This window comes from Bufo bufo, chromosome 1 (genome assembly GCF_905171765.1).
Source record: "Bufo bufo chromosome 1, aBufBuf1.1, whole genome shotgun sequence".
NCBI lineage: Eukaryota > Metazoa > Chordata > Amphibia > Anura > Bufonidae > Bufo > Bufo bufo.
This window is the reverse complement of record NC_053389.1, coordinates 609,402,768-609,427,614: the sequence shown is the minus strand read 5'-3', so window position 1 is coordinate 609,427,614 and position 24,847 is coordinate 609,402,768. Positions and strand designations below refer to the sequence as shown.

Below are 24,847 nucleotides of genomic sequence, written 5' to 3'. Positions count from 1 at the left end.
GTTGTAAATCAGTTGTAGGACCACCCACTGGACTCCTCTGTATAGCAAGAGCAGGTACCTAAATTAGCTAAATACAAGATATACTTTTCCCCCAAAATTACAGTACGTATATACTACAGTATATCAATCTACTCACCTCTCCCTGCTTTATGTTGTCTGCAGTCTGGACTTTATGTACAATATGAATATATATATATATATATATATATATATATATATATATATATATATATACACAATGATCTGTGGTTGTAATTAGGCTATCAGTAGCAGCAGACTTGAAAATGATTAGAATTAAATTGGATTCATTTTGCAGGTCATTGCTAGGGGAAGATGTAATTCTGGACTAAGTACAGTGTGTAGCCAACATTACATGTATCAAGATATAATTGTAATAAATAGTCTAGAAAATAGATTCCGTTTTATACACAATATCTATATATAAGCAAATATGTAACATTTTTTTCGACATATGAACACATTACACAATTATCATAGGGTCTATTGCAACCTAAAGTCTGTGTTTCTGAGGTTTAGGCGTTCTAAAAGATCTTCGCTGCATGATCCATTGAGAAGATTCATGAATGACTCACTTATATCTCTGTTGAATACAGTACCAAAGTTACCACATCCATAACAAGCATTTCCTTCTGGGAATCCATCTACTAAGTCTTGAATCCTTTTAAGGTCCTCTGTAATTTCTATGCTCAGAGATTCATATCGTGACTCTAGATCCCTGTACCTTCCAGCAACACTTTCGACACTGGCTTCTACAAAGTGAATGTCATGATTAAGGTTCTTCTTCGTGGACTCCACTTTACGACACTCATATCGGAGCTGAGAAAGACTATGTCTCACATTCTCATTCTCTTCTTTATACCAAGCTTCCTTTTCATTGTAGATAGATATCAGAGCTTCTATATCCTCCTGGAGGGAATCAGAGTTTGTCGCCAACGAGCTGAGTTCTTTTTCTGCACCAGTCAGGTCTTCCACTACTTGGGCAAAGCGCTCAAAATTAACATATGTGTTGTTGGGTGGCATGCTGGAATGAGACTTCATTGTATATTCCCTTAATCTCTTAGCCTTCAGTTTCCGCATGGCAGTCCTCTTGGTATCATGAATTTTGTTCTCCTCTTTGGACTGAAGTGTCTTAGGTAAAAAGGAGACATAAGTACCAAAACAAGTCTATAACTGTTTCTGAAAACTGGGGTGCATATATTCATGCCGGGTAAGGAATCCACAGATATGGATAAAACATTACACACCCATACCACGCCATGCTTCACTTGTGAACAGGTCAGTAGTCCACATCTTTGGTCAGGGTGTAAGAAAGTGAGGCTTCCACAGACAGAAAATGCAGCACGGTAAAAAAGTGACCAAATGAAATTAGTATCAGTCTGTTAGTAGAGTACAAAGCTTTTGTATCAAACTTCTACAACACTGCCTAAATACTATGTCTAAGAAAGTGGCATATATACAGTATTTTCAACCCTAAAGACCTAACAACCATCAGACCATAGCGACTTGATGGAATCTTACATGTTACATCACTCTCATGCAAGGGTAAAAAGATTGTTGCACTCACTGTTATCCACGGATGTGAAATAGCTTGCTGGATAGTAAGGCGCTTCCTGAAGAAAAGATACAGATTATGAGTGACAACCTGAAGATGTGAGCCCTAGATTTTAGCATCATATATTTTTTGCTTCCTAAACATAGTTCTCAGTGTTCCTGTGGAGGTCCGCTGCTGTCCTACCTGGCCATGGCCACCATAAAGAAGCCTGCATTATGAAGTCCCTCTAGCTCATAACAGTGACAGCACTTCGAGTACACTTCCAATCCCAAAAGTTAAGGTGAACAGCCCTAGTACTAGAAGCATTTGTTCTTTTGTTCCAATGTCCTGATTTTGTATGGGCGTTTTGTCCTCTGTTTGCTGGAGTTGTTGTCCAGCTTGTATAATTTGATTGGGTCACTTATCTCAAACAATTGCTGCTTTGTTGGAAAAACAATTCACTGCATTACTTACATGAAAGAAATGGGTCAATACTGTGGCACATATCATTATGTAGTGTATTACAATGCCGGTGCCTCACAGCAAAACTCCAAGCAGCCTGGCACTGTCTACATGTCTACTGTATGCCAAGACACAGGTGGATAGATGAGAAGCACATGATTAAAGGACATTATCTGGATCCATGTTTCCCTATAATGGCTAGAGCTGGCTTCAGTGAACTCTGTACTGCGCTCCATTTACTGATTTTCTGCTTCCATAAATGGCAAGACAATGCCTACAATTTAGGAAAGCTATGTGAGGCACAGTAAATTCCTAATTAGGGCTATAATTATATTTCCTTGTATATTATTTGTGGCATATCTTACTATTGTTGATCTAAGGAAGAAAATAACTGACTTCACAGGGCACGCATTTCATGTGGTTTTTCAAGTAATTCATTGTTAGGCTTCCCCATGGAATTAATTCTGCCCCCAACAATGAAGAGTGTTGATAAACAGCACATTTAGTATTTTCCTCACTTGATATAGATCCAAAAATGACGTACACATTGTTTTTGTCCAAAATAAACTGCACCTATTACAAAACTGCATTCAACCCATTTCCAATGTTTATCTTGCTAAAACCTTTACAAGAATGTGTTTTGTCATTGTTCACTTTTCACCTTGTGTCCTTCACAAGCAGCTTCCTGATAAAGTCTTTGGCCAAATCACTCGTATGGCTGAAGAATTCCTCATCAAACTCATAGTTAACTGCTGTAATGTTGGAAAGGGTCTCCTGTTTGTTCTCCCCCAAGAATGGGGATGCTCCACTTAACCTGAATAATAAAGGTTACAATTAAAATGAACAGTGAATGGGCAGTGACTGATGGTGTATAACAAATCAAATTCTATCTATCTGTCTATCTCCTATCTGTCTGTCTGTCTGTCTATCTATCTAATTTCTATCTATCTATGTCTGTCTATCGATCTCATATCTCACTATCTCACATCTATCTCATATCGATCTAGGGATCTCTCTCATATCTATCTATCTATCTATCTCATATCTATCTCATACCTGTCTATCTATCTCATATCTATCTACAGTATCTCATATCTATCTATCTATCTATCTATCTATCTATCTATCTATCTATCTATCTCATATCTTATCTATCTATCTCATATCTATCTATCTATCTATCTCTCTCTCTCTCTCTCTCTCTCTCTCTCTCTCATATCTATCTATCTATCTATCTATCTATCTATCTCATACCTGTCTATCTATCTCATATCTATCTACAGTATCTCATATCTATCTATCTATCTATCTATCTATCTATCAATCTTCTATCTATCTATCTATCTATCTATCTATCTATCTATCTATCTATCTATCTATCTATCTATCATACCTGTCTATTTACTGATTTACTGTTTTACTGTGAAATGTAAGGATATATGAAGTTAATCATGACCCTTTCCTGCAGTCTTATGTTTCAATATGGATGCAACTTTCACTTTTTCTAAATTTCTTTTAGTTCAAGGACATCATATGAGTAAGAAGCAATCAACCTAAAATGAAAGTATTGGAGGTTTCAATTTGAAAGGACTTTCACACAAGGCAATTAATTATATTGCATATGAGGTAAATGTTTTTTGCCTCTAATCATTATAATAAATGAATCATCAGGTTGAGCTGTCTCAGACGGTAATATACCATAACTCCAGGCTGGAGGTTAACCCCTTCCCGACCAGCGCCGTAATAGTACGGTGCTGCAGGAAGTGACTTCCCGACCAGCGCCGTAGTACTACGGCGCGCTGATCGGGCGGGTGCAGGAGCTGCGCCCGCCCAATCAGCTGCTGTTCCCATTAGCCGGACCCCTCCTGTATGCGCCGGCATCAGTGAAAACACCAATGGCGGCGCATTAACCCTCACTATGGCATGTGCGGGGTGTGTGGAGGGAGGGAGTTACCTCCCTGTCCCCATCGGGTCCCAGCGCTGCTGTGACGGGGACCCGATGGCTGGGACGGCAGCCCGATGCCTTCCTTAGGCATTGTGGCTGCCTTCCCTGTTAGCCTGTGAGATCCAGCCCCCTGGATCTCACAGGCAGTAAGCTGTAAGTGTATTACAGTGAGTGATACAGTTACAGCCAATGCATTACACAGACCCCCAAAAGTTGTGGGGAAAAAAAGAAGTAAAAAAGAAGTTAAAATAAAGTTTTGCATAATAAAAAAATAAAAGTTTCAAGTAAAAAAAAGCGTTCTTTTCCCATCATTAAGTAATAAAAAAAATAGGAAAAAATAGAAAAAAAAGAGAAAAGTATATATATTAGGTATTGCCGCGTCCGTATCGATTGGCTCTATAAAAATACCACATGATCCGCACTGTCAGGTTAATGCAGTAAAAAAAAACTGTGCCAAAACAGCAATTTTTTTGGTCACCTTCTCTCACAAAAAGTGTAATACCAAGCGATCAAAAAGGCATATATACCCCAAAATGGTACCAATAAAACCGTCATCTCATCCTGCAAAAAATGAGACCCTACCTAAGACAATCATCTAAAAAAAAAAAATAGGGCAGTCAGAAAATGGCGACACAAAAACAAGATTTCATTTTGTTCAAAAATGCATTTACTGTGTAAAACTTAATTCTGCTCAAAAATGCATTTACTGTGTAAAACTTAACAAAAATAAAAATAATAAACACATTCAATATCGTCGTGTCCGTAACTACCTGCTCTATAAAAATATCACATGAGATGTCCCCTCAGGTGAATGCTGTGAAAAAAAAACAAAAAAACTATGCCTTGCCTCACAAAAAGTGTAACACCAATCGATCAAAAAGTCTTATGTACCCCAAAATGGTACCAATCAGACCGCCATCTCATCCCGCAAAAAATGAGACCATACCTAGGACAATCACCAGAAAAATAAAAAAAATAGGGCAGTCAGAAAATGGCAACACAAAAACAAGATTTAATTTTGTTCAAAAATGCATTTACTGTGTAAAACTTAACAAAAATAAAAATAATAGACATATTGAGTATCGCCGCATCCGTAACAACCTGCTTTATAAAAATATCACATTATATGCGCCCTCAGGTGAATACTGTAAAAAAAGTAAGAAAAAACTAAACCAAAACAGCCTTTTTTCACCTTGCCTCACAAAAAGCGTAATACCAAGCGATCAAAAAGTCTTATGTACCCTAAAATGGTAGCAATGAAAAGGTCACCTCATCTGGCAAAAAATTAGCCCCATGTAAGACAATACAACTTAAAAAAATAAAAACCAATGGCGCTCATAAACCAATCCATTAAAATCTGCATTGCAAAAGCCTTCCGTTCTGAGTCCTGCCATGTGCCCCCCCAACAGTTTACCACCACATATGGGGTGTTGCCGTATTCAGGAGAAAATTGGTAACAAGTTATGAGGTGCGTTTTCTCCTGTTATCCCTTGTGAAAATGAAAAATTTGGGGCTAAAGCATCATTTTAATGGAAGAAATGAAACTTTTAATTTTCACAGCCAAATTCCGTAAAACGCTTAGGAGGTCAAAGTGCTCAGTACCCCCCTTAATATATTCTTTGAAGGGTGTAGTTTCCAAAATGGGGTCACTTTTTGAGGGTTTCTACTGTAGGGGTACGTCAGGGTCTCTTCAAATATATAATGGTGCCTAAAAACCATTCTAGCTTCAAAATCCATATGGCGCTCCTTTCCTTCTGACCACTGCCACGTGCCCTTGCTGTGTTGCAAGAAAAAAATTGATTAACATGAAAAATCTGCATAACAAATGAAATTTTGAAATTTCGACTCTATTTTCCTTTAACTCTAGTGGAACACCTAAAGGGTTAACAAACTTTGTAACATGAGTTTTGAATTATTTGAGGGGTGTAGTTTCTAAAATTGGGTCATTTATGGATGGTTTCCATTATGCAAGCCCCTCAAAATCACTTTATGTCTGAATTGGTGCTTAAAAAAATGATTTTGGAAATTTTGTTGAAAATTTGAAAAATAGCTTCTAAACTTCTAAGCCTTCTAATGTCCTAAAAAAAAAAAATGACATTTACAAAATGATGCCAACATTAAGCAGACATATGGAGAATGATGACTGATAACTATTTTATGAGGCATTACTATCTGTGTTAAAAGTAGAGAAATTCAAATTTAGAAAATTGTGAATTTTTCCAAATGTTTGGTAAATTTGGGATTTTTTTTAATAAATAAAGGAAAATTACACTGCCCAAAAAAATAAAGGGAACACAAAAATAACACATCCTAGATCTGAATTAATTAAATATTTTTCTGAAATACTTTGTTCTTTACATAGTTGAATGTGCTGACAACAAAATCATATACAAAAATAAAAAAATGGAAATCAAATTTTTTAACCCATGGAGGTCTGGATTTGGAGTCACACTCGAAATTAAAGTGGAAAAACACACTACAGGCTGATCCAACTTTGATGTAATGTCCTTAAAACAAGTCAAAATGAGGCTCAGTAGTGTGTGTGGCCTCCACGTGCCTGTATGACCTCCCTACAACGCCTGTGCATGCTCCTGATGAGGTGGCGGACGGTCTCCTAAGGGATCTCCTCCCAGACCTGGACTAAAGCATCTGCCAACTCCTGGACAGTATGTGGTGCAACGTGACGTTGGTGGATAGAGCGAGACATGATGTCCCAGATGTGCTCAATTGGATTCAGGTCTGGGGAACGAGCGGGCCAGTCCATAGCATCAATGCCTTCGTCTTGCAGGAACTGCTGACACACTCCAGCCACATGAGGTCTAGCATTGTCTTGCATTAGGAGGAACCCAGGGCCAACCGCACCAGCATATGGTCTCACAAGGGGTCTGAGGATCTCATCTCGGTACCTAATGGCAGTCAGGCTACCTCTGGCGAGCACATGGAGGGCTGTGCGGCCCTCCAAAGAAATGCCACCCCACACCATTACTGACCCAATGCCAAACCGGTCATGCTGGAGGATGTTGCAGGCAGCGGAATGTTCTCCACGGCGTCTCCAGACTGTCACATCTGTCACATGTGCTCAGTGTGAACCTGCTTTCATCTGTGAAGAGCACAGGGCGCCAGTGGCGAATTTGCCAATCTTGGTGTTCTCTGGCAAATGCCAAACGTCCTGCACGGTGTTGGGCTGTAAGCACAACCCCCACCTGTGGTCGTCGGGCCCTCATATCACCCTCATGGAGTCTGTTTCTGACTGTTTGAGCAGACACATGCACATTTGTGGCCTGCTGGAGGTCATTTTGCAGGGCTCTGGCAGTGCTCCTCCTGTTCCTCCTTGCACAAAGGCGGAGGTAGCGGTCCTGCTGCTGGGTTGTTGCCCTCCTACGGCCTCCTCCACGTCTCCTGATGCACTGGCCTGTCTCCTAGTAGCGCCTCCATGCTCTGGACACTACGCTGACAGACACAGCAAACCTTCTTGCCACAGTTCGCATTGATGTGCCATCCTGGATAAGCTGCACTACCTGAGCCACTTGTGTGGGTTGTAGACTCCGTCTCATGCTACCACTAGAGTGAAAGCACCGCCAGCATTCAAAAGTGACTAAAACATCAGCCAGGAAGCATAGGAACTGAGAAGTGGTCTGTGGTTACCACCTGCAGAACCACTCCTTTATTGGGGGTGTCTTGCTAATTGCCTATAATTTCCACCTGTTGTCTATCCCATTTGCACAACAGCATGTGAAATTGATTGTCACTCAGTGTTGCTTCCTAAGTGGACAGTTTGATTTCCCAGAAGTGTGATTGACTTGGAGTTACATTGTGTTGTTTAAGTGTTCCCTTTATTTTTTTGAGCAGTGTATATTGACTCAAATTTACGTAGTGAACTACAATGTGTCATGAGAAAACAGTCTCAGAATGGCTTGGATAAGTAAAAGTGCTCCAAAGTTATTACCACATAAAGTGACACATGTCAGATTTACAAAAAATGGCCTGGGCAGGAAGTTGAAAACTGGCCTGGGGTAGAAAGGGTTAAAGCAGAATTCCAGACAAGCAGCTACTAGTTTTAATTCTCACTAATTGCTTGCTTTAGTTGCTAATCTTCTGCTACATTGACACTATGGGGCATTCCATCAGGTAGTTCAGGAAGCAGAATCCTCTGATATTGTCTCTTGTTTCCTGCCTGCCAACAATTTACGGGGCTGAGAGCTGCCTGCTAGATGTCACTGACAGCTTCCGGTGACACTGGCCTATAGATAAGAATGTGTGTCAGCAATGGAGCAGCAGTATACCCCCTAGCCAGTATTGGCTTTGATTCCAGTCTCCTGGGCCACCCAATATATTTTCACCCAACCCTTGTATACTCACAATATGTATGTGATCACACCAATGCTCCTAAAACAGAGAAATGAAATGCTTAGTATTAAAGGGCCAGGTCCCTTTGACGTTCTTTTATATATTCCTTAACAACAAAAAACTCACCACATATCTACAGCCAGTCCTAGTGGTTCATAATTCACTATTTCAGGAGCTGAAAAGTTAATTTACAAAATTAAATATTCAATATTAAAAGAACAACTGCTTCTAGACAGGCAGGAACATTGCCACTGTTAACAGAAGACATCCTGTCCTACATGATAGAAATACGGTAATTCAATTCTATTTTTCCTTTTCCAGCGCAGCTTTGAAAATGAAAGAGATGATTTGATTTGCTGCAATAGATAACTGCTTCACTTTTTTTTGTCTGCACCATTCTTTTTGATATGATGTCTTGATCCTGCCATTGCAGACGCTGACTGTAAGGCCCCTTGCAGACGAGTGTTCCTCCCGCAGCGAGTCCGCAACGCAGCTCCCAGGCTAACCTCCCAGTGATGGGGGGGGTCACATAGCATTATATTGATTTATGATGCTATGTAACCCTTACAGTTCTGGAATGTATTGGATAACACTGGCATAATGCTGCCAGTGTTATCCAATACATTCCAGAACTGTAAGTCCTCTTTCACACGAGCGTGTCCGGATAAGGTCTGGATGCGTTGCGGCAAACCCGCGTGAGTAGGTACCCAATTGCAGTCAGTTTTGACTGCGATTGCGTTCAGTTGTTCAGTTTTTATCGCGCGGGTGCAATGCGTTTTGCAGGCGCGTGATAAAAAACTGAATGTGGTACCCAGACTGAACTTCTTCACAGAAGTTCAGTTTTGGGTTCAAGGTTGTGTAGATTGTATTATTTCCCCTTATAACATGGTTATAAGGGAAAATAATAGCATTCTGAATACAGAATGCATAGTACAATAGGGCTGGAGGGGTTAAAAAAAAATACAATGGTGATGGATCATGTGACGGACCATGTGATGAGTGCAGTGACGTCATCAAAGGTCCTATTCCTCAAAGAAGAAGACAGAAGAGATGCCGGCTGCGCAAAAAGGATTAAGGTGAGTTAAATTATTATATTTTTTTAACCCCTCCAGCCCTATTGTACTATGCATTCTGTATTCAGAATGCTATTATTTTCCCTTATAACAATGGTATAAGGGAAAATAATAAAGATCGGGTCCCCATCCCGATCGTCTCCTAGCAACCGTGCGTGAAAATCGCACCGCATCCGCACTTGCTTGCGGATGCTTGCAATTTTCACGAAGCCCCATTCACTTCTATGGGGCCTGCGTTGTGTGAAAAATGCACAATATAGAACATGCTGCGATTTTCACGTAACGCAAAAAATCACCGCTCATGTGCACAGCCCCATAGAAATGAATAGGTCCGGATTCAGTGCGGGTGCAATGCGTTCACCTCACGCGTTGCACCCGCGTGGAAATCTCGCCTGTGTGAAAGAGGCCTAAGGGTTACATAGCATCATAAATCAATATAATGCTATGTGAATACCGTCAGTGCTGGGAGGTCAGGCCGGGTGCTGCGATGTGGACTTGCTGCGGGAGGAACACTCGTCTGCAAGGGGCCCAAGGGCTCATGCAGACAAGCGTGTGTACGCCGTGCCTGTGCTGCAGTCCGCAAATAGCAGTCCGCAATGCACGGGCACTGGCCATGTGAATGCCATTTGCAGATGTGGACCCACTGACTTGAATACAATGTTCGGCAATATAATGTTCTGTTTTTTTGCAGTGCGCACTTCATAGTGGGCTTCTGATACGTGCCTCTGCTCCGTACCGAGTAAGATCTTGCGGATTGCTGACTCATTCAAGTCTGCGATACGTGCATGGACAGCCTATGCTCAACTGCATGAGCCCTAAAAACGTTTTTTTTTTTTTTTTACTTGGTTCTACAACATATTGCAAATTAACATCTGTTTAGAATTGAAATCCAAGCCAAAATGCAAAGCATTTTAAAGTAATGGCTTGTCAAAGCAGTTTTCTGTAACACTGATGGCCTATACTTAGTACAGGCCAAAGATATTTGATTGTGTGGTTCCAACCAATCATCTGAGTTGTACTCCCGCATATCAGCTGAATGAAGGGGCCATGGCATTCCAGTGAGCACCATGTCCCAATCATTGCTTTCTCAGGCACAGTGCCTTACATAGGGTTGTGGCTGGACTTGATGCTGCAGCACACAGCTGCTTAATCCCATTCAAATGAGACATGGTTTTATAAGGCCTTGTTCACATTTCTGTGTCTGTTTAATATCTGTGGAAAATAAGGCTAAGTTCACACGAACGTGTGTGATCTGTGGCCGTATTGCGGCCCGTAAATCGCGGGCCGCAATACACGGCCACAGTTCCGTGTGAATTCCGCATCACGGATGCGGACCCATTCACTTCAATGGGTCCGCTAATCCGGAATCGCGGAACGGCCGCACGGGACGGGACCCCTCGGAAGAACAAGTCCTATCTTTTAGCGGAACGGGCGGATCGCGAACCCATTAAAGTGAATGGATCCGCGATCCGATGCGGCTGACCTACGGCCGGCGATAGTGCATTACGGCCCGCTATTTGCGGGCCGCTGCACAGGCACGGGTCACACACGTTCGTGTGAACCCAGCCTAAGTCTGTGTTTCCTCCATGAAGACATCCATGAAAATCCATACTTGGTCCGTGTGTGTCCTCAGTGTGTCATCCGTATTCTATGGACACTGCTCAGCCGAAAAGTAATTTCCAGAGCATCTCCTACCAGTGGTCCATGAAAGACCACTGACAGAACACTGGTGCCATCAATGGTATCATGGACACAAGTAGTGCATGCCTCCATGATATTTCCACTGACCCACGGTCGGTAAAAAACTACTGATATGTGAATAAACACATTCAAAGTAATGAGTACATGTGCTGTCTGTGGAAAATGCAGTTAGCACACATCCGTGAAAAACAGAAATGTGAACTAGGCCTGACTATGTGAAACCGGCCAAAGGTTGAGTTTATATGTGCTGTTCAGCAGGTAGCATTCCAACATGGTACAATACTTTTTCTTAACTGAAGTGCATTATTTATTTTATTTACACCATAAAAAAGGGAAAAACGACTTCACACTGCCGTGTATAAATAAGTGATTGTTTTGTCCACTTTACCCCTACCGTATGTACTGTACTATGACTGAGATTTTTAAACCCACTGCAACCGAAAGAAATATAGTTTCAAGCTCCAGTACAATGACAAAGTGATACTGACCACCCATATCCCTGTCATGGGAGAAGGCATCTCTGTGCAAGGCAGAACACCATACAATTCCACCATAGATCAAGTGATAAGTAACAGACGTCTTTCCCTTAGGCTACATGCACACGACCGTATGTGTTTTGCGGTCTGCAAAAAGAAAACGGATGACATCCGTATGCCACCCATTTTTTTTTTTTGCTGATCCATTGTAACAATGCCTAAAACGGACAAGAATAGGACAAGTTCAATATTTTTGCGGGGCTACAGAACGGACATACTGATGCGGACAGCACACGGTGTGCTGTCCGCATTTTTTGCGGACCCATTAAAATGAATGGGTCCACATCCTATCCACAAAAAAAAACGGAATGGGTACGGAAACAAACAATGTTCATGTGCATGTAGCCATATGCTGTAGCCATATGCTGTAGGGGAGGATGGAGGGGTTAGTGGTACAGTACAGGAGTGCACATTGTAAAAAAAAAAAAAAGTAATCTACAAAATACTATATGTTTGTGTCAGAAGTTGTGCTTTTTTTAATTTTTAGAATAATGATACAGCCATTTTATTTGATACTTTTGTGCTGATTCTTTTTTTTCCTCTATAGTAAGGGACACTATAGTCACCAGAACCACAACAGCTAAACGTAGTAGTTCTGGTGTCTATAGCATGTCTCTGCAAGCTTCTTAATGGAAACACTGCCTTTTCAGAAAAAAAGGTAGTATTTACATTACTGCCAAGGAACACCTCTAGCGGCCACTCATCATTATTAAAGGGGTCCTGCATTTTTTTTTAAACTGATGATCTATCCTCTGGATAGATCATCAGCATCTGATCGGCGGGGGTCCGACACCCAGGACCCCTGCCGATCAGCTGTTTGAGAAGGCAGCGGCGTGTTCACTTGAATGGAGCTTAGCCCCGCCCAGGCCATTGATACTATTAGTCGTGACGTCACTGGGCCAGCGGTAAACAGTGAGAAGGCCGCGGCGCTGCTGGAACGCCGCTGCCTTCTCAAACAGCTGATCGGCGGGGGTCCCGGGTGTCGGACCCCCGTCGATCAGATGCTGATGATCTATACAGAGGATAGATCATCAGTTTAAACAAACTGCAAAACCCCTTTAAAGTTTACTACTCTACGAGGTGTGTAGATTTTTTTTGTGTGTGTCTGTTGTGGTGGAGGGCGTGATTGCATGCTAGGGGGTGGGAAGGCGGGATCCAGGGGGCCCAAGTAAATTCTTGTCCAGGGTCCAATCAATATTAAAGAAGGCCCTGTACACGATCCTTCATGATGCATGCTTTTCCTGCCAGCTAGTGTATGCATAATTTTTACATAATATACCATGATGCATGCTTGTCCCACCAGCAAGTATATGCATGCTTTTTACATGATCCATCATGATGCCTGCTTGTCCCGCCAGCTAGTGTATGCATGTTTTTTACATGATCCATCATGATGCATGCTTGTCCAGCCAGCTAGTGTATGCATGCTTTTTTACATGATCCATCATGATGCATGCTTGTCCCGCCAGCTAGTGTATGCATGTTTTTTACATGATCCATCATGATGCATGCTTGTCCCGCCAGCTAGTATATGCATGCTTTTTACATGATCCATCATGATGCATGCTTGCCTCGCCAGCTAGTATATGCATGCTTTTTACATGATCCATCATGATGCATGCTTGTCCCACCAGCAAGTATATGCATGCTTTTTACATGATCCATCATGATGCATGCTTGTCCCACCAGCTAGTATATGCATGCTTTTTACATGATCCATCATGATGCATGCTTGTCCCGCCAGCTAGTGTATGCATGTTTTTACATGATCCATCATGATGCATGCTTGTCCCGCCAGCTAGTATTAGCATGCTTTTTACATGATCCATCATGATGCATGCTTGTCCCGCCAGCTAGTATATGCATGTTTTTTACATGATCCATCATGATGCATGCTTGTCCCACCAGCTAGTATATGCATGCTTTTTACATGATCCATCATGATGCATGCTTGTCCCGCCAGCTAGTGTATGCATGCTTTTTACATGATCGATCATATGCATGCTTTTCCCGCCAGCTAGTATATGCATGTTTTTTTACATGATCCATCATGATGCATGCTTGTCCCACCAGCAAGTATATGCATGCTTTTTACATGATACATTAAGATGCATGCTTGTCCCGCCAGCTAGTATATATATGCTTTTTACATGATCGATCATGATGCATGCTTTTCCGCCAGCTAGTGTATGCATGTTTTTTACATGATCCATCATGATGCATGTTTGTCCCGCCAGCTAGTATATGCATGCTTTTTACATGATCCATCATGATGCAGGCTTGTCCCACCAGCAAGTATATGCATGTTTTTACATGATCCATCATGATGCATGCTTGTCCCGCCAGCTAGTGTATGCATGTTTTTTTACATGATCCATCATGATGCATGCTTGTCCCGCCAGCTAGTATATGCATGTTTTTTTACATGATCCATCATGATGCATGCTTGCCTCGCTAGCTAGTATATGCATGCTTTTTATATGATCCATCATGATGCATACTTGTCCCACCAGCAAGTATATGCATGCTTTTTACATGATCCATTGTGATGCATGCTTGTCCCGCCAGCTAGTTAGTATATGCATGCTTTTTACATGATCCATTAAGATGCATGCTTGTTCCACCAGCTAGTATATATATGCTTTTTACATGATCGATCATGATGCATGCTTTTCCCGCCAGCTAGTATATGCATGTTTTTTACATTATCGATCATGATGCATGCTTGTCCCGCCAACTAGTATATGCATGCTTTTTACATGATCCACCATGATGCATGCTTGTCCCGCCAGCTAGTGTACGCATGTTTTTTACATGATCGATCATGATGCATGCTTGTACCGCCTGCTAGTGTATGCATGTTTTTTACATGATCCACCATGATGCATGCTTGTCCCGCCAGCTAGTGTATGCATGTTTTTTACATGATCCACCATGATGCATGCTTGTCCCGCCAGCTAGTGTATGCATGTTTTTTACATGATCCATCATGATGCATGCTTGTCCCACCAGCTAGTACATCCATGCTTTTTTACATGATCCACTATGATGCATGCTTGTCCCGCCAGCTAGTGTATGCATGTTTTTACATGATCGATCAAGATGCATGCTTGTCCCGCCAGCTAATATATGCATGCTTTTTACATGATCCATCATGATGCATGCTTGTCCCACCAGCTAGTAAAAGCATGCTTTTTACATGATCCATCATGATGCCTGCTTGTGTGTCCAGACAACTAGTAGATAAGAATAGCCTCCTCTAGACTCCAGAACATTGCACCACTTGCAATTCTAGAATGTAGACACATCCTTTTTTGGAAATACATGCACATGTGGTCATAAAGTGATACACTCTGTGAAGATACGTCTCTAACAACTTAAATGCAATTAGTGAATTACAAAAGTATAAGACAGTCTTACATACCGACAAATTCTGGTGTGCCAAAAATATTCTTAAATTCTACCCCATCTTCAATTGTATGTGCTAGGCCAAAGTCAATGAGCTTTATATGGGGTACAGCAATTGCTTTATCCAACAGCATAATGTTTTCTGGCTGAAAAAGAACATTATTGTAAAATATATACAAATACACAAAAGACAATTCCACATCTGAAAATGCTTTGACCTTGTTCATACAGTGCAGCAGATCCTAAACAGTAGGAGCAGGAAGAAAATACTTAGGAGGGAATTCATCAAGCTTTGCACCTTTCTGGGCTTATTTGTGCAAAATGTTGCAACATTTTTCATTTTTACACAACTTACTCCAATGTAGAAAAGTGGTTGGGAAAGTGGATTTGGTTAGCCTGTCAAGCTGATTTACTGTAATACAAATACAACTTTTTATGGTTATAATCTTACACTAGCAAAGGTGTGCCATTGAAAAGGGCACTGTAGTGTTACACTGAAAAGGGGCTGTCCAGGTTCAGAGTTGAACCTGTACATATCCCCATCTTCACCCAGGCAGGCCCTCTGATGAAACGCTCCGAGGCTTTTTGTCTACATTGGCGCATTGCTAGGCGGAGGCTTCCACCCAGCAGTGTTCCCGGTGATCTCACCGGCTCTGATGGGCAGGCTTTAGCGCTGCCCCAGTCGTTTTACAGGTTAGGGCAGTGCTAAAGTCCTCCCATTAGTGCTGGTGACGTCACCGGGCTTACTGCTGGGCGGAAGCCTCCACCTAGCAGTCCCCATGGAGAGCGTGGTACATCACCAGATCACAAAAAAATGCCTTTTCCCTGCGCGATTCAACGCTGGGCAAAGGAGAGCATCGGAGCATGAAATGCTCTTATCAGTGGGGCCGGAGGGGTGAAAATGAGGATATATCCGTGGTCAGCTCTGAACCTGGACAACCCCTTTAACCCCATTAGGCCTAGTTCACACGAACGTATGGCTTTTTCAGTGTTTTGCGGTCCGTTTTTTAACGGATCCGTTGTTCCGTTTCCGTTGTGTTTCCGTTTCTGTTCCGTTTTTCCATTCCGTTTTTCCGTTCGGCATATACAGTATACAGTAATTACATAGAAAAAATTGGGCTAGGCATAAAATTTTCAATAGATGGTTCAGCAAAAACGGAACAGATACGGAAGACATACGGATGCATTTCCGTATGTGTTCCGTTTTTTTGCGGACCCATTGACTTTAATGGAGCCACGGAACGTGATTTGCGGCCAAATATAGGACATGTTCTATCTTTCAACAGAACGGAAAAACGGAAATGAGGAAACGGAATGCATACGGAACACATTTCGTTTTTTTGGCGGAACCATTGAAATGAATGGTTCCGTATACAGAACACAAAAAAACGGCCCGTACACTCGCAAAAAAAACTTTCGTGTGAACTAGGCCTTTGGAAAAGGCTAATTTTTGTCTCTGCATTTTTGTTTTTTTCATTTCTATTTTCCAAAATCCAAATTTTATTTTTGCCACAGAGTCTCCAATTGGAGGAGAGAGGGAGCTCTTTCCCTTTGTCTAACCCCATAGATGCCATGGTCGCTACTGAATGCCTGGTGTCAGCTGTATTATACAGCCAGCACCCGGAATATATGGAGAGCGCTCAGTGGGTGAGCCCGCTCCATACAACCGCTTAATGCTGATCACATACATGTACCTGATTATGCATTAAGGAAATAAAGATGCACCAAATTCATCATCATCATTCATCGCAACATTTGAAACCTTTAGCACAAATTACAGCAAATGCAGACTCAAGCAAGTAACCTCATACAACATGATTTCACCTTTAAGTCAAAATGTGCAATTTTGCGAGTGTGCAGATAGTTCACGCCTTCTAGTATCTGTTTGATGAACCTTGTAGCCTCTTCTTCACTCAAAGACTCTTTCTGAGCCAAGAAATCAAAGAGTTCTCCTCCAGAAACACTAAACAGACAAAAGACATAATCACTATGATAACATACACAGAAGTCTAAGAAACAGGAGAGTATGAATACAAATATATACTCTGCTTTACATTATAATTCAGTATTCCAAATCTCACGGTCATGGAGAAGAGTAGTATAAAGCCAACCCTACACTAGTGGCAATGAAGGGAGTCTATCAGCAGTTTTGACCATGCTAAACTGCTAACAGCACCAGGGAACGGCTGGGGAAGGCAGAACAAACATACATTTAGTGAAGTTTTTATCAGGAGTAGTGTAAATATGAACTTTATTCTGACAATTTCTGCTTTTGCAAGTGCCCAGGTGGCAGAACAAACATAGAAGTGTTCTCGTCACAGCCCCTCCCCTCTGTTCTGAGTGACAGTAGTAGCATCCAACCAAGAGTGCACTACAGCTGTCACTCACAGCAGAGCCAAAGGGCCGTGAAGCAGCTCAATGCAGAACCACTTGACAATGAAGCCCTGCCAAGGGCACTCGAAGAGAGGAAATCTTTTAGAATAAAGCTTCATATTCACACTACTCCTGATTAAAAAAAAAAGCTCCACAAACTGCTCTCCCAAGCCCCTACCTAGTGCTTTCAGAAGTTTAACATAGTCAAAACTCCTGTCAGACTCCCTTTAGAGATCAATACTGCGCCTCACAGAAGACACAGCACAAATATAAAAATTAATAAGGAACATTTTATTTTAGTAAAGTAGTTCTGTTAAAGAAGATCTGTCAGCTCTCCTGGCATATCTATTTTAGTAAATACTTGTATCCCTCACAATATAACATTTCTTGAGCATCTTTTTTATTAACTCTGGATTTTACTATTCCTACAAGAAGTGTATGAATAAAATGACAAATGGGTGTTACCAACTGGGAATGTGTCCCACCATATGATGACACTGTCCAATCAGTGATGACATTGCCAGAGAAGAGTTAATTCAAAATTGTTATTTAATGGGAAACAAAATTATTTATTAGAATGAAGGCCAAACAGGTCCTCTTTAAACAAACTAACAAGTCAGAGGTAGAGGAAGTGAAAACTTGCAATATCCGTCTAGTGAACCACAGACTAGATATGGAAAGTCTGTCAATATCAGTCATGTTACGCACGACCCCATGTCACTAGCTTATCTAAACTACAAGTATTGTGCATAAAAACGAAGTAGAAAAAAGCACTTAAACAATGACGTTAATGGAGGGATCACATGGGCAACTGCAACTGTTAGGACGATTATTGGGAATGATCGCTACTACAAGCACTTGTTCCCAATAATAGGCCCATGTAAATATTCTGCTGATCACCTGATGAATGAACAAAACGCTTTTTCGTGCAGCACATTAAACCATTGTTTCTGTGCAGCTGATCGTGCTGTGTGAACAGGGATCTGCTGCCTAGAATCAATTAATCTGCCTGGGGAGGAGCTAATAAAGTAGCCATCACTGCTCCCATACAGTGGAACTGATTGTTACTTGTACAGTAAATGCAGCTCTTCACTTCCAGTGACAAGAAGGCAATGGTTACTTTCCGATAATGGCTTGCTCAATTAGGCAGTGTAAATATTCTACATTTTTCAAACCAGCACCTGGATCTAAATATTTTTGTGATTGCATGTAATTACAATTTTGTGTAGCCACTGAGTTAGTCACTTAAAATCTATCTGCATAGCGCCACCTGATGTTTACCCTTTTTCTAAATTCTCTAGATTCTTCCTTCCTTTTTTTTAAGACCCCTTTCACACGAGCGAGTTTTCCGCACGGGTGGAATGCGTTCCGTAAACGCATTGCACCCGCACTGAATCCTGACCCATTCATTTCAATGGGACTGTGTACATGAGCATTGTTTTTCACGCAGCACTTGCCCCTCTATCTTCATTCAGCAGGACCTGCGCTGACGTCACTGCGCTCACCACGTCCTTTTAGAGGTCCTGCAGGAAGAAGAAAGAAGACGATACCGGCTGCGCGAACAAGTGGATGAAGTGAGTTTATTTTTTTATTATTTCATAACCATGTTAGAAGGGAAAATAATAAAATCAACAGAACACCTAACCCAAACTCGAACTTCAGTGAAGAAGTCCGGGTTCGGGTCTGGGTACCACATTCCGTTTTTTATCACGCGCGTGCAAAACGCATTGCACTCGCGTGAAAAAAACTGAACCACGGAACGCAATCGCAGACAAAACTGACTGAAATTGCATGCCTACTCAAGCGGATTTGCCGCAATGCACCCACAACGCATCCGGACAAAATCGCCCGTGTGCAAGGGGCCTAAATTCTCTAGATTCTTCCTTCCTTCAACTGCCACCAGCTGCAGCAGAAAGGACACGCCAGGTTGAAAATAAATCTAGCAGAGCAATTGCAGCAATGAATGGGGAGATGTCTTGATCCATATGAGGTACAGGACTGGTTCTAAGTTTGTTATAAAGAGACTGCCATGCACTATACAATAATTTTTACATTACTCATAGGATAACCCCTTTAGGGCGTCATTCAAACATTAGTGAATCACTAATGTTCTGTCCATATTCTCCATAGATAGCACACATAACTGTTGAATTTAAAATGTTTATTCACACATTCTTGTTTTTCCAATGGCAATAGGTTAGTGGAAAAACAACGGAGACATGTAACCTCTCTGATCCGTGATGCAGACCAAATACACATATTGACGTCTATGGGTCTGTGAAAACCACTGACAATACACGAATGTCTGTGTTCTGCCAGTAGACTACACTGACCATTGATTGAAGATCTTCTGGAAATCTCTTTTTCAGCCTAGCAGTGCAGGTGGAATCCAGGTGACACTGTCACAAGGGTGTCACGACCTATCGCTGACCCTGTTGTGCCTGGGGTCAGAAGGTCACAGCGGGTGGCTACTCGCTCGGTTTCTCAAGACCTAATGCTGAGAATAGATTCCGGGCCAGGTTTCCCTGCTTAGGTTTGCGATCCTTTTTTCCCATTTAGTCAGCCACCCCCAGCTACTATATAGTCTCCCTTTCTGCTTCCCTTGTTGCCAGATCTAGATCTTCCTTCCAGATCTTCTATTCTGACCTCTGGTGGAGTTGGGACAACTGTTGCTGTGGAGCCGTTGGAACTGGTGCTATCAGATCTCGGGTTCACTCCTGTTGTTGTTGTCTCCCTTTGGGGAGTTTTTTTCTCCCTGGCTGTGACGCTCTGCGATTGGACAGCACTACAGCCAGGGAGAAGGAGACGCCCACAGAGAAAGACTGCGTCTCCTCCCCATTGCTCCGATGCTCAGTATTAGCATACTGAGCACAAAATTTGCGGGGGGCCATACAGGCAGGTACAGATATTTATCTCACTTACTACAAACCCATGACATGTCCTCTTTAAATAATAGGTTCTTTTCTGCTGACACATCTCCTTTAGCAGGAAACTTCCACCCCAGACAACAGACCCCTTTACAAATGTTACTATGTAAAAGATTTCACATATTTGGATAAGAGGGATGTTGAAGGAAGGAAGAGATGTTTCATTTCCTTCTGGAATATGAGTTCTCCAGCTTTTCCTGCGTCTGCCTTTGATGCTTCCGTCATTTCAACATTAATATTCCTCATGTCGACAAGTTTGGTTTTCCTACAGTTATCATGCTTCAATAAGTAGATGACATCAAATACTCTGTATCATCAGCCGTGTACCAATGTGCCGATCCCAGCCCCATTCTATTTACTGCCTAGTAGATTAATAACTCATAAAATCAATCACGTTTGGCTTTCACTGTACTGAAATGATTTCCTCTCATCATTATGTGTGCCAGGGACTCACAGCTCTAGGATGAGGACCACATCAGTCTTGTTCTCATACACATCCTGCAGAGTGACGATGTTAGGATGCTGAACATCCCGCAGGATGTTCACCTCACGTTCTATCTCCTCCCGCGTCACTCCTCTACGACTGGCACGACTTTGTCTCTTCTTGATAAACTTGGCAGCGTAATCGACCCCAGTCTTCTTCTCTCTGCATCTTTTTACAATGGCAAACTGTCCACTGAAGAAAAAAAAAAAAGCACGTTTGTTGAAAACAGTAAAGAATGGAGAAAAAATATTAGCACCCTCAGGGGAAATGGTGGACAAAGAAATAGTACTTAAAGGGTTTCTGTCACCAGATTTAACCCTATTACGCTAGCTGACATTAGCGATGTGCTAATGTCAGCTAAACCTAACTAGCCTATTCCTCCTTTTATCTATGCCCCCCGTTATGCCAGAAATCTAACTTTTATAATATGCTAATTAGCCTCTAGGAGCGGGGGGGGGGGGGGGGGGGGGGGGATTGTTTCTGCTCCTAGAGGCTCCTTTCTCCCACCTTTGTTGCCTCCCTCCAAGTCCTGATTGACAGGGCCAGGCAGCGCTCGCATCTGTCTGCCAGCCATGTGCTCTGGTGAAATCTTGCGCCGAAGCTGGCAGCCGTCGAGCGTCTTTCCCTCACCGCGCCTGTGCCGAATGCTGAACGGCGCGAGATTTCACCAAAGCATTTTTTAGACCTGGTGTGAGCAGGGTAAAGTCGCAGAATGCGGTGCAAGTAACCTTTGTGTTGCAATCTGCGACAGATATATGCCAGAAAACTGGTGTATATCTAATAGTAAATGACCCCCTAAGTGCTTCTACCAGCTGGAGGAAAGGAGAGTGACCCACTGCACACTTTGATGCTGTCCAATCAGTGCTGACAATATGGCTAGGTCTACACGACGACATGTGTCGCGCGACATAGGGCACAACTACCCTGTAACATTTGTTGCACGACATTTTGTCGCACCAATGTCGCGCGACAATTTTTATAATGGTAGTCTATGGTGTCGCAATGCAACATGCGACTGCGACGCAACAGTCGCAGAAAAATCCATCTCAAATTAATTTTTTGCGACTGTCGCGTCGAGGTCGCAGCATGTCGCATGTAGCAGTGCGACACCATAGTCCAGTGATGGCGAACCTATGGCACGGGTGCCAGAGGCGGCACTCAGAGCCCTCTTTGTGGGCACCCGCACCCTGGAGAAAGTCTATGGTGTACCAATATGCCGGCTTAGACTTTTCCTGCCATTCATCAGTGCAGGACATGCTATGCACAGTACAGGCAGCACATTAAATGTAGGCAGGTTATTATAGCTAAATGATAAAGTACATGGGAGATATATGATATTGGTGTTCAGGTTAAATTGCCGTGTTGGCACTTTGCGATAAATAAGTGGGTTTTGGGTTGCAGTTTGGGCACTCGGTCTCTAAGAGGTTCACCATCACTGCCATAGTCTATCATTATAAAAATTGTCGGGCGACATTGGTGCGACAAAATGTCGCGTGACAAATGTCGTCGTGTAGATCTAGCCTTTCAGACTGTGTGGCACACCTCTTTGCCAAGGAGAATGTTCACATCCAGTTGTTAATTTATTCATAAAAATTTGGGAGGAATAACAGGAGCTACGCAATGCAGGTTATGAGAAAAGATGACCCAGCATTCTTATTTCATGGGGAATACAAGCATTTACTAGAACAGACATGTCAGGGGTGATGAGAGGCCCTCTTTGAGTACACTTTTTTACAACTGGGTAGGTCACATTTACTCAATACTTTGTTGGGGGAATTCTGTTAGGTGCCGGGTACATTACTGAGATATGTTAGCCATATTTATTAATGATGTTGTACTGTTAGGATAAAACTGGACAGGTGGAAATTGTGCTAAATGTGTCAGAAGGTTGCACTTGATAAATTGGATCATAAATTTGGTCACATTAGGGTACGGCCACATGGTCGGGTTTCTGCATGCAGTGTTGATAGCAAAAAACTGAAGTGAATTGAAAAAGAGGAGATGCCATATATGTCCTTTTTTTGAAAAAACAAAAACAAATGCATCTTTTAAGCCAGGTGATGTATAACCTATCCAAAAATATAACTTTTAAAGGGCCACTGAGATTTCAAAAAACATATATATATATATATATACCTTGATATAACATAGGGACACATCAAAAGTTTTAATCGGTGCGGATCTGAGTTCTGAGACCCCCACTGATCCCTAGAACGAGTAGAGAGGCGCTCACATATCACACGTTCCTCACTCCAGGAGATGGGAGCAACAGAAGTCCATGGGACCATATTGATTCCTTCCTCTGCAGCGAGGAGAGAGCGCGTCATGCAAGCATTTCTCTTTTCATTCTAGAGACCCCCACCGATCAAAACTTTTACGATATATCAAGTTTTTTGAAACCACAGCAACCCTTTAGGAGAGAAGCTGAATCCTCACTTCTCTGCCTTGACATGGTGTTTCCACCTACAGCAATGGTGACCACTGGATGTTTTTTAGCTTAAGGCCTCATATACACGACAGTTGTTTTTTGCGTCCGCCAAAAAAAACACATGCGGCATCCGTTTTTTTTGGAGGATTCGTTTTTCCCCCCACAGACGGATGAACACAAACGGATGAACTATCAGCATTTTTTTGCTGACCTATTGAAATGAATGGGTCCCCATCCTATCCGCAAAAAAAACGGAACGGAGGCCGAGAAAAACAACTGTCGTGTGCATGAGGTCTTATGCGCAGGTTCCAGCGAACTCTGAAGAAGGACACACGCGGCCCAAAGCGCACCACTTTTGACAAATTTTAGGCGCAGATACATTAGTAAATCTGGGCCATTTAATGCATGCCTTTAATTGCAAAGAGTGAAATCTGAAATGAAAATTCAAAGAAAGAATTGCCAGGCTGCAGATTTCAAAATCAGTACATAATACACAATTGTGCTTGTGGCCTGAGAATCCAGCAGATTCAAAAGCTCCCCCGTCTGCGGCCTGCCACATACAAGTCTCTCACACTTCTTCCACGTCCTAGTATTTGGTAAGGTGATTTTATGCTGTGAGTTGCTGTCACATGGCTGATCAGATGTAATCCAGCCTTATCTGTTCACACTCCTAGCCTGCAATAGAAGACATGCCTGTTTGTTTTTTATGACTGCTATAAAGTGACATCATGTGCTGCCCTGTTCTCTGATAACTTATTTGTATTGTCCTCATGACAAGTCCAATGCGTCAGCAGACAGCAAACAAGGGTTCACCACCCATGTCACTTCTCACCTGGTGCAGCACCCATTGCTGGCTCATTCTTTGGTGTGTAGTAACACGCTGTATTATCGCACTACTCACAAACAGCCATAGGGTGTACATTCAAAAATGCTCCATATATCCAAAAGACAATCAAAGCAGTTCAAGGGCCCATGCACACAAATGTATTTTGTGTCCATGTCCGTTTTTTGCGGCCCGTGGAACCATTCACCTCAATAGGTCCGCAAAAAAAGGAAATGACTCCGTGTGCATTTCGTTTCCATATGTCTGCATGGTCGTTCTGCAAAATAGAACATGTGCTAATCTTGTCCCTTTTGCGGACAAGGATAGGCATTGTTACAATGGATCCGCAAAAAAAAGAGTGACATGGACGTCATCCGTATTTTTTGCGGCTCCCCATTCATAGGCCTCTTGCACACGAATGCATGCAATGCATGAACACCCACCGTGGGGCAGTCGCAGTGGATCGCGGACCCATTCACTTCAATGGGTCCGCAAATCCGGAGATGCGGAATGGAAGCACGGAACGGAACCCTATGGAAGCACTACGGAGTGCTTCCACGCAGTTTCGTCCCGTACTTCCGTTCCGCAAAAAGATGTCCTATCTTTTTGCGGAACGGCTGGATCACGGACCCATTAAAGTAAATGGGTCCGCGATCCGCTGCGGCTGCCCCACGGTGGGTGTTCGTGCATTATGGCCCGGATTTTGCAGGCCGCAGCACGGCCACGGGGCGCACATGTTCGTGTGCAAGAGGCCTTGTCCACACAGTGGTTTTTTTTCAGTGAACTAA

The 24,847-nt window shown here is 42.5% G+C and overlaps 1 protein-coding gene across 2 annotated transcripts in view; it reads right to left on the bottom strand.

Moving 5' to 3' along the window:
- The window catches only part of LOC120985613 (death-associated protein kinase 2-like), an 82,679-nt gene continuing 57,832 nt past the window's right edge, over window positions 1-24,847 (bottom strand). For both annotated transcript variants that reach the window (XM_040413645.1, XM_040413644.1), the window contains exons 3-10: window positions 20,779-21,000; window positions 16,849-16,987; window positions 15,041-15,170; window positions 8,433-8,481; window positions 8,319-8,345; window positions 2,676-2,828; window positions 1,586-1,631; window positions 1-1,149 (exon numbers count right to left, since the gene is read on the bottom strand). In XM_040413645.1, the coding sequence (XP_040269579.1) occupies window positions 502-1,149; window positions 1,586-1,631; window positions 2,676-2,828; window positions 8,319-8,345; window positions 8,433-8,481; window positions 15,041-15,170; window positions 16,849-16,987; window positions 20,779-21,000 (1,414 nt within the window). In that variant the 3' untranslated portion in view covers window positions 1-501. The remainder of the gene's footprint in view (window positions 1,150-1,585; window positions 1,632-2,675; window positions 2,829-8,318; window positions 8,346-8,432; window positions 8,482-15,040; window positions 15,171-16,848; window positions 16,988-20,778; window positions 21,001-24,847) is intronic.